The following is a 20996-nucleotide window of genomic DNA, read 5'->3' as shown; positions in this document are numbered from 1 at the left end:
TCCAGAAGCATTTGATAAGATGGCTTGAAACAGCACTTACTGGATGATAACTCTGGTTTAGTGGAAAGCCAAATCCTATCCTGTGAGCTCCTTGAACTGGCCTCCCTCAAAAAGGTGGACCCTGTGTTTGGAAGTCGCACTGTAGTAGATTGTTGCTTCTGCCATGTACAAAACTACAAACCTTGAGTGAGAAACCATCTTTGAAATGTATAGATCAGTATTCTTGTTAAAGGGCTGCCAGGGACTGACTCCTTTGGGCCAGTAGTCACTAGCATGTATATGGTGAGATTTCCTTCATCACCATCTATGTATAGCTCTCTCTATAGGGTAAAATCTGTTGCTATGTGTTATCCTTTGGGATATTTACCTGAGTTTGCAATCATATATTCGCTAAAGTGATCATTTCTTTAGTGTTCAATACTACTTGTATGCTCCACAAAGGCAGGGTGAGTGCCTCTTTTTATCCTAACCATAAATGAGTGAATGCTTTTCCATCAAAGAATCAGTTGGCTACTTTTCTGTTCATAGAGAAAACACATAAAGGCAGCCTGGGTCTTGGATGAATGAGCATATCTATGAGACGTGTCAATTCATCTATTAGAAGTCTAAGTGGTAGAAAAATGCTGATTCTTGCTCTTTTGTTCAGGGGACGGGAGGCTGTAAGCTGCCTTGAAAGTAGAGATGATCTCAACTTACCTCTTTCTGATGGTATTTGATTGCCACTTTCAGTTTGGCAAGGTCATGGTACTTTTGGGGATCAAGCTCTTCACTGTGGTCGTCCCTATGGTTAAGGATGATCTCCAGTTCACGGGAGCTCCGAGCTTGGTCCAGCAGGTCTTTGGCAAAGAGCTTGCATTGCTGAGACAGCTCTTCGTATTCGGCCTTGAACTCGTTCTCCACCTTGCTGAGCTCCTTGAGCTCCCAGCCCAGGCGGAATGCAGTTAGGATGGGGTCCTCACTTGATAAGGCAATGAGTGATGGGCTTGCTAAAGCCTTATAGATGTTCAATCTGGAGCGGGAGTGGCGGAGGCTGTCTACCTCTGAACTGGACACACATTCCACACAGTTGCAGCGAATCTGGTGAGGCCGCGGGATAGTGACTCGTTTTTGGACAAGCAATTTGATGATCTCATAGTTGTTGGTGTGGGCAGCCAACATGATGGGAGTGATGTCTGGTGTGAACTCAGAGAACTGGGTGTCCATCATCAGTGTGGGGACCTACATATGCACAAAAATGAGAAGCACAGAGGTGCATGATTAAGGATTGGAGAGAGGAGCAGAGAGCTCATCAAATACTAAGGGGAGTCTCTATTCTGTTGTCACTTCTTACTGGAATTGCTAGCTTTTGTGAAATATTTAACAGTGTGCCAGGCATTGTTCTAAACACTTTACATGGATTTGCTTATTTAATATGCATGACAACCTTGCTAGATACTTTCTTTATATAAGGAGCTGAGATATGGAGAGGTTAAAGGACACATCCAAAGTTAAGTGGTTTTCTTTTTTTCTTTTCAGTTTTTTAAAAATCTTATTGAGAAACAAATAGCAATGAGACAGTTTCAAAACTGATTAGTGGAACAGTTGCAATAATTAAAACATTGCATATGGTTGTCTTTGTAGTAGTTATTCATAGTACAAGATGCAGACATGATATATCCTGGCCAAACACTATTAGTACAAATCTTTCTTATTAATTAAGAGAAAGTAGCTGTGTATCTATCCTAACTATTTTGTATATACAGATACAAAATGATCCTTCATTTGTATCCCCTTTTTCTGTTTAGTTTTGTCAGAGATGGATATTCCATTGCCATTTAAATATTGTAGGTGAGCGAATTCAGCAAAATAATCTAATATAGTCCAGTAGTCCATAATGGTAGTGGGAACTGACTGAACTCAGCACATACAAAAGTTACATTTCTTGTTATACAGGTCTTGCTTTATCTTACTCTTAGCCATCCAGCAGAAAAGTATAAAAACGAGGTATAAAAAGTAAAGCCTTATTAATATGCTGAGCTGTGAAAGGCTCAAGTCCACAACTTCTGACATTGCCAGTTAAGTGGTTTCAGTAGCAGAGTAGAGATGCAAACCCAGGTAGTACGAGCCTAGTGTGGCTCTTAAATTATGTTACTACAGGATGCCCAGTTACAGCTAAAACAGAGCTGACAAAAGTGAGAGGTGTCCTGACCTGTTGGAGTTTAGTTGGGTAGATTGGATTATATAAAATTATCTATCTATTCAGTAGTATGTGTTCAGTTCAAAATGAATTTTCAAGGTTGCAGTAAGATATGTTTGGAAGGTTAAAAACAGGCAATCAACCATCTTAAAGACTGCATAACTAAGTGAAGCTCTGGAGTCTGAAGAGAAGCCTCTCAAATAGTGAAATTCACTGTTTGTGCTACATAAAGGAGTTCAGAAGATCAAAGACCAAGGACAGACAGTATTCACTCAACTTCTTCTAGGTTCTAGGAAGGTAAAAGTAATTTGATTTCATCAGGAATAACCACTCTGTAAATGAGGAGTTCTGGTCTCATGAATGGGTTAATAATAGCTAAATGTCCTTTGGTAAAGTTGCTATGTCTGTTATGTTTAGTGTAAACAGTAAGTGTAGGTGAAAGTTGTGTAGATGTGCAGAGGTCCTCAGGTATTCAGCAGCCCTTCCGGGAAAACAGATCCTGAACAATGTAATTTTTAAGAAAATTCCAAACTTACATTATAGATCACTTGGGACCCAGTCCGTTTTTAGTGCAATAACAAAACTGAGATAGCACATTAGACACACAGAGGAGGCTAAGCTTTAGTAAAATGCAGAGTTATAGAACAAGGAATGCCAGAATAATAAGGACGCTTATTTATATAAGGGAAGAGCTGGGTAAGACTCCAGAAGATTGGGAAATACTGCTCATTTTTATATATTTTTTAAAGAGAGTACAAATTAGAATTAAAACAGAAAAAATATGTGATAATTTCATTTAAAAAAGTAATATGAATTTCACAGTATTTGTTGTAATACAGTGTTTTCTTCCAACAAGTTATTTATATTACCAGATATATGCATGTAAAATTGGAAGAAGAAAGAAAAAAAGAAAGAAATGTATAAGAAATTAAGAAGACAAAAAGCAGAAATAATTGAATAAAGGAGACAAAACAAATTGTTATCTGTTTCTTTCTGTAGACAAGCAGAAATGAACAGTAAAGTTGTCCAAACCATCCTGCTTACATACATAGATAAATCTCTTTCCCCACTCCCTCTCCTGTGCTTCTCATCTCTGGTACCAGGGATCGAACTCGGGACATTGTGCTTGCCAGGCAGGCACTTATGCCGCTGAGCTACTTGTGGGAAAGCAGGATACTGGTCTTATTACACTTTAGGAGAAACAAACAAACAAACAAACACTTCCTCATACTCATTTTAACTGGGGAGAACAGAACATGAACAATTAAAATTCTCATAAAAAGACAAAATGTCTTTCTAAACCTCTTTTAAAGTAACTCATCACTATTGCCACTTGACAAAAGGATGAACTACTCTTTTCCATCATTTTTGCCTCCCTTTCACATGGCATGAGGGATTCCCTAAAGTGAAGTAACCAGAAAAGAGAGAATGTGGGAGAAAAGCAAATGAGAAGGAATTTGCAAGAACCTGTTTCATTCCCTCAGAGGTTGCATCAGCCTCTGAATAGTTGAAAGCTGGCCATGCATCAGTCATCAGTTGCTAGAATGGAGGAGCTAATAAACATTGTTAAACATTTAGAGGGAGCAGCTATAAACCAAACAGCAGGAAATGAGCAACTTGGCTCATAAAGTAAATTGGACACAGGAAAAAATAATCTCAGAAATTAAAATGAACCTACAGGCTAAAGAAGAATTAGGTCTGAGTGGGCCTGGAAATGAACATAAACACAATCGGCATAAAGCCTAGAATTGGGGGAAATTGCAAGTGAACAGGAAGTCTGCCCTAGGAAGAAGAGGATGCAGATCTTAGAACTCTGTCTCTTCTTTGGTAGAGGCATTCTTGAATCTCTGTCACCATCTAAAGATATTGGAGAAGGATACCCTGTAGCTTAGGCTTCCTGGGTTAGACTGGAGGTACTGTCTGCTCTCTACCATGCTGCTCTTCCTTTGTCTCTCTCTCTCTCTCTCTCTCTCTCTCTCTCTCTCTCTCTCTCTCTCTCTCCTCTCACTTCCCTTTTCTACTTTTCTTTCTTCTTTCCTTATTTTCTTTTATGTCCATGCCACCAGACATGTCCAAGACATGCAGAAATACCCATGAATGTTACTTAGCTTTACTTGTGTCATAGAGCCAAAAGGTTGCTATCTACATCTAGAATGTGAAATGCTTTCCAGAGCTGTATACATACATTGTCCAACAAGGAGAGCTCTGTTCCTTCATTTAGTTTTCTGAGTACTTAACACCACAAAGGAAATCTGCTTAAAATACTGCTCTTCAGTGATCAGTCATGACCTCCTCTGTCTTTTTTCCTTTAGTCAGTGTTCTTAGGATTTCTCAGCTCATTCACTGCTCTCTCTGAGTTCCTTCTAGAACCCCTTGTAGGGAATGGTCTTGCCTCATTTATTTGCCAGTTAAGGCACACTGCAAGATCTGTCTTCTTTAATAGCTTCTACCCTTCTTTCACCCATCCCTTGATGCCCACCCCAATACTGTGGACATTAGGTTATATTCAAAACAATCACTTTTCCAATGCCACTTTACATTATTCTCTAATTATTTCAAATATTTACTTTCTTGCATCCTTAACAGGATAGGTGGTTCTATCCTAAAGGCAGAACTGTCCTGTTCTGCTTTTCCCCCCTATACCATTAAGCTCAATGCTAGACAGACAGCAGGCAGCACTTAGTAAAAAGTAAGTTTATTCTCATATTAAGACAATGACTCTTGTTTACAAGCCTAACTCCCCAAATTTGGGTCAACATGAGGAAATTTCTTCTGACTGTTACTTCCCTGGCCAGCTGAGAAGGTAGAAATTTCAAGATTCACTGGAGAGTTAACAGACTGACTGTATATATTTACTAAACTAACCTGAGGTATCAAAATTCTGAGACAGATTCTGCTGTCATTTTTCACACTTAAATTGCTTTGACATGGAGACTTTGGTCCACAGCCCACAGATGCCTACTACCACTTCTGTTCATTATTCTGCTGTTTTTGCCTTAGAAGACTGTGCAGGGAGTGTGCAGTATCATGAGGACAGCCAATGCAGAGAGAGAGAGAGAGAGAGAGAGAGAGAGAGAGAGAGAGAGAGAGAGAGAGAGAGAGAGAGAGAGAGAGAGAGAGAGAGAGAGAAAGTTCTATGAGGAGCCATGGTTTAGGACTTTATGGTGCAATCTGAACAGGGGTCAATCAGGTAACAGGTAACAGAAACTAGGTGTAGTTGTATATGCCCAATTTGAACAAATGAATGGGATGAAGTAGTAATGTAAGTCCCTCTCAAAGGGAGCAGCTGCTGCAGATTGTTGTTATACTAAGCATGAAAGAGGACCCAATGTTGTAATATTTCAAAAGAAGTCAGAAATATGGAATTAGGTTACAGTAAAAGTTTTAGAAGTTTTTTTTACAGCTTAAAAGATTTAAAGATAAAAAAGATTTAAAGATAATATATAGGTCAAAGAAAGTACATATGTGAAACAAATTTGACTTGATTCAACTACCTGGTGCCTTTTGTGCTAGGCATGAATTATGATTAAGGAAAGATGGGAGCAGCTGGATATGAGGAAGAGAATAGATGATAAAAGGCTTATATGCCATTAAGAATCTTAGGTATTATTTATGGGCTGTGGAGTGCCACTGAAAGGTTTAATTCAGGAGAGTGGCATAGTTTAATCAGTGTCTTGCAAAAGTCAGCTTGGTAAAAATGTAGGCAATAGGTATTGGTACTTTTACTGGTAAGTATTTTTAACAAACAGCTCTCCACAGGAGGAAAATAAAAGATATTTACTTGTAGTGTTTGCTGATTTCTCTGATGCAAATACCCACTCTGTGCCAATTTCGAGCTGTCAATATGACATTGTGGAATATAGACTTGGGAAGAGAAACTGACTGCCAACTGTCCCCAGCTGGAGTTATCAAGCTCCAGTCTCCTGTTGAATGAGTTTCAGAATGATGAACTAGTTAAGAGACACTAGGAACATAAGTGAAGAGGTGGCAAAGATGGCAAATTAGACACTGGTTCCAGAGGTGTATAGGACAAAAACAGAATTAAAGCACTTATTGGATGTATTAAGGGAAGGAGCAAAAAATCAAGGATATTGTTTTCTAGATTGCAACCCAGATTGGATGGTGCTGTCCCTAATTAAGATAATGAATTTAGTAGGAAGAACAAAATAAAGGATTTTAAAAGTTCAGATGGAGAAATGTTGAATTTGAAGTCATAAATGAAAAACATGAGGAGAACATGTAATTCCAGTGTGAATTGTATAGGAGAGAGCAGCACTGAAACTGTACACGTGAGAATCTTCAAGTCATAGTAGTAGCTGAAGCGCCTACAAGCAGGCGCAGGGGCTGGGGGTTCGATTCCTCATGCCTACTGTGCTGGCCCTGCCCCAGGGCGCAATGAGATGGCAAATGAGACTGGCTTGTATGCGTATGTAATCCCAGCACTTGGGAGGCTGTAAACAAGTAGACTCACTACAAGTCCGATCTAGTACTGAGATTCTGAACACCATGTAGACCCTTCCTTAAAATACAGAAAAAAAAATAGTAGCTGAAACCAAGGAATGAATGGGATTGGCTTCTGTCTTCCCCTCTTTCCCCACATCTGGATCCATTGAGCTACCCAAACCACTTTGTCTTGTCTCAGTTTCCAGAGGAATTGCCTCTTGATGCATTAAGTGCTCAAGTGGCCAGCCTCAGCCTTCTGCATTCCAGATTTCAAATGCTAGGGCTTTGCATTGGGACGCTGTCCTTATTCTATTGATTGCTGAATCATAGCTCTTCCTCACCCTTGCCCTAGTGTGCAAAAACTCTGGATCTTTGAGTTTGTGGCTGAATACCACATGACTCGGGTAAGAAATATGGCTATAAAAGGGAAAGAGGGGAAGCCGCAGCTTGGGTACTTTGGTTAGTTTGGGAGGAGGAACCACAGAGGAGAAGAGAGGTTGTGGATAAAGGAAGCATGGGGCTCATGGGTGGCTCAGGGTGTCTGACGCAATGAGGAGGTGAGATCAAGAGTGAAGGTGGAATTGGGGGAGCTTGATCTTAATCTAGAAGGATGCCTTATCCTCAGAGACTGGACAAAAAAGGTGAGTTGAGTGGACCTACAGCTAAGTGTATCATTGGTGAGTCCTGGAAATTGAAGTACTTCCCATCTAAAAATGTTTTCTCATGGAAGTGAGATTCACGTTAAAAGTGAAGGAGAAAGGAGGTGGTAAGGTGCATGGCAAAAGTTAAATTTATGAGAGATTTGCTTAGGGGAAAGACAGAAGAGGCTGAATACTATGGTTTGTATCTAAAATGTCCCCCAAGGGGCCAGTGAGATGGCTCAGTAGGATAAGCGCTTGACGGGCAAATGCAAGGATCTGAGTTCAATCCCCGGTTCCGCAAAAAAAAAAAAAAAAAAAATAATAATAAAAAAAAATGTCCCCCAAGGTCTCATGTGTTTGGAATGTGATTGGACCATGGATTTGCTATTCTTATCCCTGGGTTAATCTACTACTGATTTCATAGCTGAATGTGCTGTTAGGGTGTGGGCCTTGGTCAGATAAAGTAGGTCACTGAAGGTGGACCTGGAAGGGAGTATTTTTGTCCCCAGCTTCTCTTTTTCTCATTCTCTGATTTCTGGCCACCATGGCCTGAACAGCTTTTCTCTGCCAGGCCATTCTACCATACATTTTTTTTGCCTTGGAGCTGCCTAACCATGGACTCAACACATGCAAACTGAGAACCCCAACAAATTTCTTTTCCCTTAAGTTGCACATGCCAGGTATTTTGTCCAAGTAACAGGAAAGTAACCACAGATATTCCTCATTTAATGACCTAACAATCTTGGATTTATGACTAAGACATGCTGTTTGGACTTACAAACCATGTTTTTTTGTATAGTTCTGTACATTTTGTTTATAAAACCTCAATATCAGGGCTGAGGAAATAGCTCAGTAGAATAATTGCCTCTCTGGCAAGCACAAGGTTCTGAGTTCAGTCCCTGGTACTGCAAAACAAAAAACACAAAGAAACCCTCAATATCTTTTTTTTTTTTTACTATATACATTGTTTATACAGTAGGGTAATTTTTGCTGATTGCACTGTATAGTACAGTATGTAGTTTTTGTTATACATTACAGTACTGCATGTAAGAATTGTGCAAAAAATATGCAGAATAGGTTGGATAATTATAATGTCAATTTATGCTGGTCTTTTGAAAGGGGCAGTTAATGCTTAATTTTTTCTTTTTATTCTTATTGTTTTCTTCCTTTCAGTTTCTTACAAGTTTTTGTTATTGTTTTGTTTTTTCTTTAAACAAATCTTGCATGTTTCTATCTGTTAACCTGAACAACTAATTTGAAGGTAGCATCATGTAATACAGCAACCATTGCTGAATTCCTTTGTTTAGTGAAATTTTGTATCATTTCTAATGCTGTTTTTTCTATCACCATTTTTTACTCTTTAAAAAAATAACAGTTACGCAAATAAAGACAAAGCTATCAAATTAGAGGTTTTTTTGACCATTTCTTTGTTCTAAATGTTGTAATGTGCATATTAAATACAGTTCCTTACTTAGCAAACAATTTAGCCAATGGACTACCCATAGGAATTAGACTTGGTCATTAAATGTGAAATCTCTATAAGATATTCACTAAAGGAAAATGAAAATAATGACCAGGAGTGCTAAAGTCTTAGGCAAATTACAGCCTATAAATTTGTAATGGCATGGGGCAGGGGAGATGGCTCAGTGGGATAAGCACTTCCCTGGCAAGCATAAGGGCCTGACTTTAATCCCCAGTTCCGCAAAAAAAAAAAAAAAAAAGTAATTGCAGCCATATATGAAAACATGTGACTTTTCTCCCAGTTAGCAGTTTTGATAGTCTACATGCAAGGATGGAGCATTCAGGTTGTTGGATTGATCCAGGTTTGAGGTTGCACTTGGGATGAGAAAATGTAGATGATAAGTACTGCAGATGATTTAGTATGAGTCTCTGATCTGGTAGGCAAGGGGTGGAAACCTGAAACAAAATGGAGGCATGAAAGGATTGGTCTTTCTGAAGTTGAAGAGCAGATAGAATGAGACGAGGCAGAAGTGGGATACTGGAATGCATGTTGTCCACAGTGGAGCAGTGCTGAATGATGACAAGCTCTGGCTTGGACATGAGCACAGTGGGCTGAAGAAGAGTGAACAGGGAGCTCAAGGGAGATGGAGAAGCCAAGGAGCTGACAGGCCAGGATATGGGTTGGGTTGTTCAAATGCACACCAAAGTCAAACATGGTAATTATGCACCTAAGACTAGAGAGGACAGCCATGATCTCAGATCCATGGTAATCAAAGCACTTTGGACAATGAGTGAATCAGTTGACAATCACTGGTGGGGAGAACAGGGCCTGTGCTCATACTATGCTGAGGAGCCCTTTCCTACAGTGCAATTTAGGCATACGTTTGGGCTTTGCCATTTACTTGCTTTCTTGTGTCTCTAAAACAGCAAAGATAGCAGGTGGAAGAATTATGAAGATGAAGTGAGATTTTGTGTGTATTCTCCACATAGGGTTTAGAAGCTACTAGGTTATCCCTCATTATAACTACAAATACATTGTGGAAGTATCTTAAATGAAAGCACACTCCAAGCACAACAGTGTTTTTTGTTCACTATATCCTAGAAACAACTGTAGCATGGAAAGCCTTAAGAGCATCCTTGCCATCTCTCATTCGTGTTTTAAAGATTTATCTAATTTAATACAGGATAACACAGAGCTGTCTTTAACTTTTCTGTTTGTTAACTTAATGTTATCATGCAACCTTCTTTATGGGCTTAACCAGTACTGCTGTCTACGGGTTGCTCTTAATTCTGTGTAGATTAGGTTCATTAAATTTTATCAGGTTTCCACCTAGGTTTGTGGGCTTTTGGGTAATTCTACGACTGATCAGTTAATCTCTGAAGAAAAATAATACTCACCAAGTTGTTAACTGCTAATTATTTGAAACTGCCCCTGGCCAAGGGAATATGTTTTTTCTCCAGTGACACTTAGGAAAAAAAAAAAAAAAAAACATCTTGGATTCAGCTGAAATAGGAGATTTTAAGAAGTAGACTGGTGGGGTCTTATGTAAACTGAAGGATTTTTCTAGGTCTTAAAGATGACTGTAGAGCTTGTTCCTAATATATTATTAGAGAGTAAACTCTACTACTAGGGGAGGCTTTGTAAATCACTTTCTCCTAGCACCTATTAAGAAAAACTAGGAGCCTGGCGTTGTGGTGCATGCATATAATTCCAGCACTTAGGAGGCTGAAGCAGGAAGATCACTGCAAGTTCAAGACCCGGGCTACAAAGTGATCTCAAAGCCAGCCTGAACTGCGTTGCCAGACCCTATCTCAAAAAAGACAAAAGGATAAAAAATAAAAGAGAGAGAGAGAGAGAGAGAGAGAGAGAGAGAGAGAGAGAGAGAGAGAGAAAGGACTTAGAATTGTGCAAAAAAGAAAAGAGGAAAGTCCTGCCTAGTATATTTTCTGTATTAAAAATGCTTTTAATTATTGAGTTCACAACTCTATACATTATTTTTTGTGGCTGCTTGCAGTTTATTTTCTGCTGGTGAGGAGAGTCAGGAGAGCTCAGTGAAGCCCAGAGAGCAGAGGTCTCTAGCCTTCTCCTGGGACCGGCATTCTGCTGTGCCTGCTCCCTGCAGCCTACAAGTCCACAGGGTGGGTCGGTAGGCAGAGCTCCGGCCTTGCAGCTGGTGACACAGCCAGGTCAGGAGGAGAGCTTAGTGTTGGCCTGGCTGGACTGGCTCAGCAGCTGCTTTTTTGTGGCTTCTGAAGCCAGGCCACTAGTGACCACGCTGCTGGAAGTCCAGGGTGATTCTAGGTGCTCTGGGGACTCCAAAACTGTGGCCATGGACGGGGCACTAGACTTCCCAAAGGAGTTAGTCCACCAGTGACCTGGGTCGGCCTTGGGGAGACCCGGGTGGTGGGGGACAGCCTCCCTGGAGTACTTGGCACTTCCACAGGAGCTATTGCTGGACGTGGATCTCAGTTGATGCAGGTAGTAGTCGTGGGTGGTCACAAGTGAGTCGCTGGAGGGGATGGCTACCATGCTGCCTGCAGCAGTGGAGACCTCGGCGTCAACCCCTAGCGAGCCTCAGCGCGGGCAAGAGCGGTAGGGAGAGGGGTGCTCAGCCCCAGAGCCCATTTGCAGAGCAGGCCATGGCCAGCAGGGCACAGCACCAACAGGTGCATCAGTGCACCACAACTCTATACATTAGAATGCAAATTTGTCTTATCTGGTCCAATGAAATGTTTATTGCCTTGCAGATAACCTACTATTTGCATTCATCTGTGAATTTATTCCAGCATTCCTGATTATCTACAGCAACAGTTTTCTGTTGAAGGCTGCATGATATTTTAGGTTCCACAGACCACACAACTCTGCCATTTTAACTCAAAACTAGTTACAGAAAGTATGTAAATGAATGGGCACAAGTGCACTTCAATAAAATTTACTTACAAAAACAGGTGATAATGCAAAATTGGCTTGCAGATCAAAGTCTGCTGACACTTGGCTTATTGGTTCTCTTGTTAATTAATGATTTCAGTGAAGTCTTTGACATGTATTGACTCTAAATTTGCATGAGGATCATAACATAACCTGCTTTTGTTTTTCAAATTATCCCATAACTGTGATTTTATATTCAGATTGAGGTCAGGATGAAAATTGAATTTTATTGTTTCACAACAATTTTGCCTTCTCTTCAACTCCAAAATCATGCTGAATGATATTCTTCTTATTACAAATGTTTTTTTCCCCAAAGGGGAGAAAAAAGTGATGAGGATGGGGAAAAATGAGAAAGAAATTAACAGGCTAATAAATTAGATTTTGTTCTTGTTATCTAAAACCACTTCTAAACAACTTGATACATCAATCAACTTGGCTGAATTTTAAGACCTGCAATGATGGGATTAAAGGACATGACCCCTAAAGAAGTGACATTGTCTCCCTCTACCTTGGGCTTTGCATTCAGGCCCTAATGACTTTATCCCTGCACCTGCCCTCATACCCCTTTGTTGAAAGGGTAGCGTTATATTCGACAATCCTTCTAGATTAATAAACATGAGAGAATCACCCAGTTGAGAGCTCATCACATAAAACACTTCAGTGCACTGAGCACAGGGAGTTAATGTCACCTTCCTCATATTTTCATATGTATTCCATTGCCAAAAGACACCACTGAGGAATAGACGTACGCTCCATTTTCCTCACTCTAGGGCTGGGTAAAGCATTTACAAGGTTATTGTTCATAAAAGGCCCGAATGATACATTCATTTCCATTAAGCTCATCACTACAATCTGCTCTTTGTAATTTTTGTGAACCCTATTGTTACTAGACTTAGGCAGGCACCCTTGGTGGAATTTATTACACGCTTCTGAAATTAAATCCTCCATTTGTAATTAATGGAAGACTCTTATCAGGAGCCATTCATTCATAGCCACAATGCCATCTGTTCACTGACCAACCTTTCTGATTGGCACTTGCTTACATAGCTGGCCTGATAGCATCATGTTGGAAATGAATCGTTTGTCTTGTGCTTGGATCTAGTGAAATTGCAATAGTTCTTTTTCTATCTGCTGACTTTCCTCCTCCCTAAACTAACATGCCAGCTACAATCTATGTTAAACTTCTTTCAGCAGTCCCAAGAACTATTGGAAATGAAATTTCATTTCTCTGTGTTACACAGAAATAAAGAACACCAGCATTTAATCTATCACGTTACTAGCTTCCAGCTCTGTCTACTGTAGGTTTAGTTAGCTAGTAATAGTGATATATAAGCAACGTTGCAGCCAGCCATTGGTATCATATGAGAATGAATCTTTTTCTCAGATTCTGATAAAAGCAAAACCATCAAACTTGGAGTTAATGGATCATATCAGCTGATTTAAGTTCAAAGTATATAATAATTTAGACTAAAACCTTAGAATGGATGACTACAAGGGACAACACTTACTTGGGAATTGTGTTAGTCAGTTTCATGTTGCAGTAACAAAATATGTTACTAAGTTAGATAATTAACTTAGTTTATTTATATAACTTTGAAGTTTTAAATCCACGACTGTGTGGGTTATTGATGTGGTCTCTTATGAGAGTGGTAGATGACAATAGGAGAAGGATGTATTGAGCAAGTGGTAACATCACAAATGAGAAAGCCAAAAGACAGGACTGGTTGCAATCTCACAGTCTTTTTTTAAGGCACACCCACTGTGACCTAAGGACTTGCCATTGGGTCCTATCTCTTACAGTTATACAACAAGTCCTACTATTTTAGGGACCAGGGTTTTACCACATGAACTTTTGGAGAACATCACCAACACTACCTATATTCCAACTATAGGAAACATAATGTCACAGAACCCACTTGATTTTTTTAAAAAAAGTTTCTCTCTCTCTCTCTCTCTCTCTCTCTCTCTCTCTCTCTCTCTCTCTCCCCTCCCTCCTCTGCCCCCTCTCTTATAATAAAACAATGGCACTCATTAGTCTGAGTAGCAGCAATAAAAATTGTACTAATGGCTACTGTTTACTGAGCACTTTCCAAATACCAGGTCCCATGCTGGAGTACTTAATTTAATCTTCCTTATGATTTGATGCTATAGACATAAAAATTATCTTTGTTTTATACCTGAGAAAACTCAGCCATACAGAAACATAGTTTCTTTCACATATCTAGGAAGCAGAGGAGCCAGAATTTGAAACCAGGCAATTTGGCTCCAAAGTCTGCAGTATTAACCACTATATTCCATATCCTAAATAGAAAAAGACCAAAAATATGATCAACATCAATAAACAAAATTAAAATTGCAACACTGAATAGGTTTTGTTGGGCATTAACTAATATTTTCTACTAATCTAAACTTAGTTAAATATAACGTAGTATTTTTTTTGGTGGTACCAGGGATTGAACTCAGGACCTTGCACTTTCCAGGCAAGTGCTTTATTCTACTGAGCTATCTCCCTGGCTAGGATTTTTTTTTTTTTTGCGCCGAATGACCTCAGGGCAGATTTGGCTGGCTTGAGTTGTGGGGATCAAACCACAGCAACCTGAGCCTGACAGCTTTGTTGAAGCAGCCACTTGAAGAACTGAGCTAAGGAGCAGGCCCCCCAATATAATATAGTATTGTTAAACATTTAATAGTCCCCAAAGCCATTGTTTATTTAAATCATCATTTATTTCTCATCAAAGGGAGGATTTTAAAATTTCGAAGATATCTGCTAACTTTAAGAGAAAAAAGTATGTGGTTAACTCCATGGGTTTAAAGAGTTTATAGTTTCAGAGTGCTAGTTGAGAAAACCTGGAAAGATATTTTTCCTCAAACCTAGATTGCCACAAAGAGTTAAATGAACCATCCCATACATTTTTATTTGCAAAATAAAATATATTTCAAAAGTAAGTTGTATTCTAGAATGGATATTCAAGATGAAGGAAAAGACAAAAAAATGCCCAGGTAAAAGGGGGACTGAATGGCATTTGGGGTGCCAGACCTCTGTAAAAACATTGTACACAGAGTTAAGATGTGACATTTTCCATGAAGTTGTGAAAGCGCTGTAATGAAAAAGTAATGAAAAAATAAGTAAATCAGAAAATATGAGTTGTTATTGAGATAGGAAAACTATCAGAAGGGAAAATCCGGCCAATGTATGTCTATCATTGCATGGAGGAATGAAGCCAAAGTAGCAGAAAATGTCCCCTGCCCCAGCATGCTTTTGCTGCCCAGGTGGCTCCACAGTTTTGGGTCCTCAGTGGCAGTCCTTTTCCAACTCTGCTGAGCATTGCTTTCATGGGGAATCTGTGTAGCTTCTCTGACCTCATACTTGTAGTTGACATTACTCTAGTGGGGGGCTCCTGTGATGGCTTGATACCTGCAGTAAGTCCGCCTGTGCCTGAGCTTGTTTGAGACATCCTTTGAAATCTAGGTGGTGGCCTCCATGCCCCACAGCTCTTGGATTCTGTGTACCTGCAGAACTTTGTGCCATGCAGATACTCCCAGGTTCCCTGCATGTACCTTCCAGAACAGCAGGGGGAACCACATCCTGGCCTGTTTGAAAGTTAACTGGAGTGCTTGATAGGCATTATGTTGGAATTTTGGGATGAGACATTTGAGAGAGTGCCAGGCAGTCAGCCTGTGGAGGGTGTCCTGGGGCTGGCTGTTAAAACCATTCTGTCTTCCCAGGGCTCTGGGCCTGTGATGGGAGGGGTAGACTCAAAGATCTCTGAAATGTCTAAAGTGTCTTTAATTTTCTTGATGAGTCTTTCTATCCATAACATTTTTCCTTTAAACAATACTCATGCACACCTTTAGTTTCCTCTCCTAAAAATGGTCTCTCATTCACTAGCCCATGGCTAGGCTAAAAATTTTGCAAATATTTCTTCTCTGTTTCCCTTTTAATTACAGTTCTTCTTTAAGCCATTCTTTGGTGCTCTCAATTCATTGCAAAGCAGTTAAAAGTGGTCATGCAGCAGTGTGAATACTTTGCTGCTGAAAAGTTTCTTCTGCCACATCTGCTAGTTCATTGCTCTCAAATATCACATTCCATAAAGTCCTAGGACCCATGGACCCAAATCTAGCAAATTCTTTGTAACTGTATAATAAGAATGGCCTTTGCCCCAGGTTCTAATATGTGCTGCTCATTTCCATCTAAGACTTCAGCAGAATGGCTTTTGCTGTCCATATTTCTATCAGCATTCTGGTCATATACACTTAATCTCTAAGAATTTTCAGATTTGTCCTAGAATTTTTGTCTTCTAAGCCTTCACAAGTTTCACTCTTAATGCTTTGTTCACGGCAATACAGGCTTTTTCTTCCATTTGCCTCAAAATTCTTTTAATGTCTGCCCATTACCCAGTTCCAAAGGCACTTCCACATTTTGATGTGTTTGTTATGAGCAACATCTTTCACTCCTCAGTATCATTTTGCTTAGTCCATTTTCAGTTTTTACAACTGCATACTATGTACCAGGTAATTTATAAAGAATATAGAGGTTTTACTATCCCATTCCTTGGTATATATCCTAAAGAATTAAAATCAGCATATGATAGAAGTATAAGCTATGTTTACTGTGGCACAATTCACAGTAACCAAGATATGGAATCAGCCTTGGTGCTTATGAATACTGAATGGACAAAAAATGTGGAATTCATACACAGTGGGGTATTGTTCAGCCATAAAGAAGAGCAAAATTATGTTATTTGCAGGAAAATGGGTGGAACTAGAGATTGTCATGTTAAGTGAAATAAATCAGACTGACAAAGACAAGTAATCAGAGGTATTCCCTAACATGTGGAATCTTTTAAAAAGACATGAACTTAGAAGCAACACTATTAGTAGACAAAAAGAAGGGAATGAAAAGAGGAATGGGATAAAAGGGAAGAGGATATGAAAATATCACATTAACCCCACTATTTTAAAAATGAATATGCACCAATAAAATATAATTTAAAGTTAAAATGAAAAAAAGAGTACAGAGATTTATTTAGCTTGTGATCCTAGAGGCTGACAAGTCTGAGAGCTCGGTGTTGGCATCCACTCAGCATCTGGTGAGGGTCTGCTTGTTACAGGCAAGAATATGACATGGTGAGACTCAGCAAGCCAGCCGGAGATGGCTTCCTTCTATGACAAAGCCACTACCACAACACATGAATCCATCAATGCATGCATGTATTACCCCATTCAGGAAGGCAGAGCCTTCATGATGCAATGTACTTCTAAAGGTTTTACCTTTCAAATACAATGAACGCATTGCCTTTGGGTGCTAAATTTCCAATACAAGAAAATTTGGGGCGTATTCCAGTCAAAGCACTAAATGTCCTCCTGGGGAGGCAAAATTGTAGAGTATAAATTAGAGGGTTAGTCACATGGTAATAAGAAATTGGAAGCTTGGTGGGCTTGATGCTGAACTGCTGAGCTGCTGGCTCTAGTGGTGAGAGTCCTCATGACTAGAAATAGGATGAGTCCCAAATCCTTCACTAAAAGAGAAATGTAATGGAAATGGATGGAAGAGTTATTTCAGGAGAACAAAATCTCATCATCTGGAGGTGCGGGGGTATAGTGGCAGGTACTAAAGGACTACAGTGGCAAATCAGCACAGAGATTGCCTTTCCTTGGGGTGGTGCTATTCTCCTCAGCTGCACTGAAAATAAGCTGGTGAGCATAGATTTCATGAACTGGCTGTGGCCATTCTAGGCAAATATGAGACAAACCTATGATAATCACCATTAATAACTGAAAACATTTTTATTTTTTAGTGTGCTGCAGATTCCTGGGGCAATTTTTAATTCAGAATCTTTCTGCTTGAACTCCTTATCTAGGATTTCTATTAGGCTTCCCTCAAAAACAGCTGTGCAATCAGGAGCCCCTCCCTTTGCAGCGCTACTTGACCATGGTTGGGAACACTAACTGCTAAGAACCTTAAGTTCACCTAGTGTAGACATCTCAGGGGCATATCTTTCAAGAACATTTGTTCATTCTTTATGAGAAAAAACAGAATTCAAAATCTGGTGACCATATCAGCATACATCTTGAAGAATTATTGATTTTTCAGTACATAGTAGTTACGATTAAATTACCTGGTTATGATTAAATTACCTAATGACTAATAAAATAGAAGTTATTCATAAGCATATAACTTTTGATTGATTGATAGGAAAAGTAACTCAAATCATTTTGGGATTGAAGTGATGGCTATCATGTTAACATCATTTAATTGCAAGCAACTTTTTTCCAAACAGTGTTTGACAAACAAAGGTTTTGTAAAAAATATTCTTACAATTTACTGGTTTTATTAATTTATTTTCCCTCTGGCATACTTAGAGGGGAAACTGAAAAGATCTCTCTCTCTCTCTCTCTCTCTCTCTCTCTCTCTCTCTCTCTTTGTGTGTGTGTGTGTGTGTGTGTGTGTGTGTGTGCATGGAAGTGGCAGCTTCATTGTAAATAGTCCTATCTCAAGCTAAATGCCTTTAGTTCTTATCAGAAAAAGAACAACTGTGAAAAAAAAAAGGAGCAGAAGGTGTTTACCTCTGCTGAAGAATGAGGAAAGAGAGTTACTTTGGGCTTTTAACTATTCTGGTAGTGTGGTAGACTACTGGTAGTCTCTTGCCTGTCTTTTTCCCTATGTATTTCTAGGAAAGGGATGTTGGCTGCTGTTTCCACAGAGAAAGGTGAGCTAAGTGCTGATTACTCCTGAATCAGCTTCCTTATTTTCCTGAGGTCAAATGTGTCCCAAATTTCAAACTTGGAAAAGGAAAGCATTTTGCATTTAATAATGGCCTGTCAACCACTCTGCAGCAACTTTTTACGTTTGTACCCCAGAGCTAATGGAAAGGAGGGCTTAAAAGGGATTGGAATTTAAATTAAATGTACTACTTAGTTTTCTATTAGTACAGGGTAGGTATTTCAAAGATAGATTAAAAAATTGCAAGTGTGGAAGGGAACAGAACACCCAGCAGTTAGAGGGCTCTACCAACATAAAGTTGCATGTCTTTTGACAGAAAAGGGCAGCAAGTAATTCTGTGGAAAAGGCACAGTGTGAACTTTATCTGTGGTCACATTCATAAAATTGAGACTCCCTGGAGGTTCCAGATATACATATGAGAATTCATGGTGATTGACATTTATACAGAATGCTTTGGGATTTCTTCCACACTACACAAAAGTTTTGTTCCATCAAATTGACACCAGGGTATTAATTCATTTAGAGGCTAGAGGATAATAAAGTTTGAATCAATTGAAATGACCAAAGAATGGATTAGATTGCCATTATGTTTCGTTTAATCCTAATGATACTATGACTCAGTTGACCGCAATCAGACAAATATCCCCAGAACTTCAGAGGTTTTATGCTAAGAAATGTCACTGATGTTATTGCCTATGGGGTTGTACTGAACTCCTCTGTAGTTTTTTTATTTACTAGGGCTTTTTATTCTTGCCTATCTACTAAGTCAATTATGTTCTTGGCTCAACATCTATTTAATAAGTGAGATTATATATTGCTTTTATAATGATTTCAAAACAGCACACATTTCCTCACAGCATCACTGTAAGATAATTTAGTATTATTCTTCTACTTTTCAGTAGTAGTAGGTTATGCTATAAAGAGATTGAGTAATTTTCTCTAGCTACCTTGTAGTTGAGGGATGGAGTCAACTTGAGAACTCCACTCCCAACTTCGTTTATCCTGTCATGTAGAGGAGTTGATACATACACTGCAAAATGTGTGTATTAGGATTATAAGAAACTTTGGGGATGACATAGTCGGATCTCATAATAGGTGTTTGATCCTTTTGATAATGCTTGTGCCCTGTAGCCATTCTGCCTCCGCCCTAACATGTCTTGTTGTGATAAGCCATTCTATTTCTCTGTAGTTGTGAGAAAATTATTTTGAAATTGGGTGGCTATGTTTTTTAAAAAAAAATTTGATTTGGTTTTAATTAAGTATTAGGTTCATACACAAATTTGTGCTCATGTTGTACCTTCCTCACTTTAATCCTTCTAACAAGATGACAGGAAACATCACTACTAGTCACACATACAAGAGTAGTTCTAGTCTTATGTTTTTGAATAGCTGTTTAAATACTACCCTGAACAATAACTGAGTCTCACCTAAAGAATTCAAAATTAAAGTCTAAGAGCCAGCCAAATACCTCAGCAGATTAAAGTGCTTGCTTAGGCAGATGCAGCAGCTGGGATTCTATCCCAGGGTGTGCTGTGCTGGCCCCACTGGGTGTAGTGGTTCGTGCAAGTAATCCCAGCTATTGGGAGGCTGAAAACAGGAGGATTGCTAGGAGTCTGTTCTATGTAGTACCACCCTGTAGACTCTGTAGACCCTTACTAAAATATAAAAAAAAGTTTAACTTGCTGTTATATGTTATGATCTGAATTCAGGTGTATGATTAAATTATTGTACACATACAAAAGCCATGAGACATTTTCGCTCTGTAACAAATAAGGCAGTGACTACTACTCATTAGTAGCCTTTTTGAGGTAAGCTATTAAGTCTGCCCTTTCTCCCTTCTTGATGCCAGCAAAGATCATTTTTTGTTCCAGGGATGCGCTTCTTAGGATTCTCCAAATACTCCATCAATGTATCCTCTCCCCAGGTGATACCTTTGTTCCTGTTGGCATCTGTGTAAGAGAATCTAGCAGCCTGGCCTGTCTCTAGCCCTAAGAGACCATGGAGATTTGGCCCTGTCTTGTGCTTGCCTCCTTTCTCAACAGTGTGACACAGGGCACACTTCTGTAGAAATATTTTCTTGCCTTTCTCAACATCACCCACTTTTAAACCTGCTGCAGCTTCCGTGCCAGGTGTCACGACTCTTCCCTCATTACTACAAGGAAAGTCTCAGTTCAGAAGCCTGATGTTCCACTCTCTACTGGGTGGGTATATTTTCTTCTTCTTTGTCAAACCATGTTCAGTATCTTTAGGGTGTTTTCCCTGGCATAGAATTCTTGAAGAATGCTTTTCTATCCAGTGAAGAGACATCAGCTGGGAGTAAGAATGTACTCTCTCATGGCAATGGTAGTGATTACCTTGTGTTGGCAGACTGCATGTAGCTGTTTGACATGTCTGGCAGCTGTATACCCTCAGACAGTTGGGACATGGTAGCCTAGACCAAAATTCATGTAACTTCACTAGAGGTTCATGTCCTGGAAGAGAAGGTGGTGCTTCTGGAAGGCACTTAAGAAGAAAAAGCTACCATTGGTCTGTGTGTGGTTGGTGTGATAATTCTGGAAGTAAATGGCCACATGCTTAGAGGTAAAGTCCTGTGATAGAAAAGTGAAAGTTCTAACTACTAAG

General features: G+C 39.4%; 1 protein-coding gene and 1 pseudogene across 1 annotated transcript in view; both read right to left on the bottom strand.

The window, feature by feature from the left end:
- Trpc5 (transient receptor potential cation channel subfamily C member 5) overlaps nucleotides 1-20996 on the bottom strand; it is a 166329-nt gene that overhangs the window by 129399 nt on the left and 15934 nt on the right. The window contains exon 2 of the mRNA XM_004640020.1: nucleotides 697-1218. Coding sequence (XP_004640077.1) covers nucleotides 697-1218 — 522 coding nt within the window. The remainder of the gene's footprint in view (nucleotides 1-696; nucleotides 1219-20996) is intronic.
- Nucleotides 10910-11302, bottom strand: LOC111812231 (annotated as a pseudogene).

Source organism: Octodon degus, unplaced genomic scaffold (genome assembly GCF_000260255.1).
Source record: "Octodon degus isolate 3935 unplaced genomic scaffold, OctDeg1.0 scaffold00117, whole genome shotgun sequence".
Lineage (NCBI taxonomy): Eukaryota > Metazoa > Chordata > Mammalia > Rodentia > Octodontidae > Octodon > Octodon degus.
Note: the sequence above shows the minus strand (reverse complement) of the source record. Positions and strands in the feature narration are given on the sequence as shown.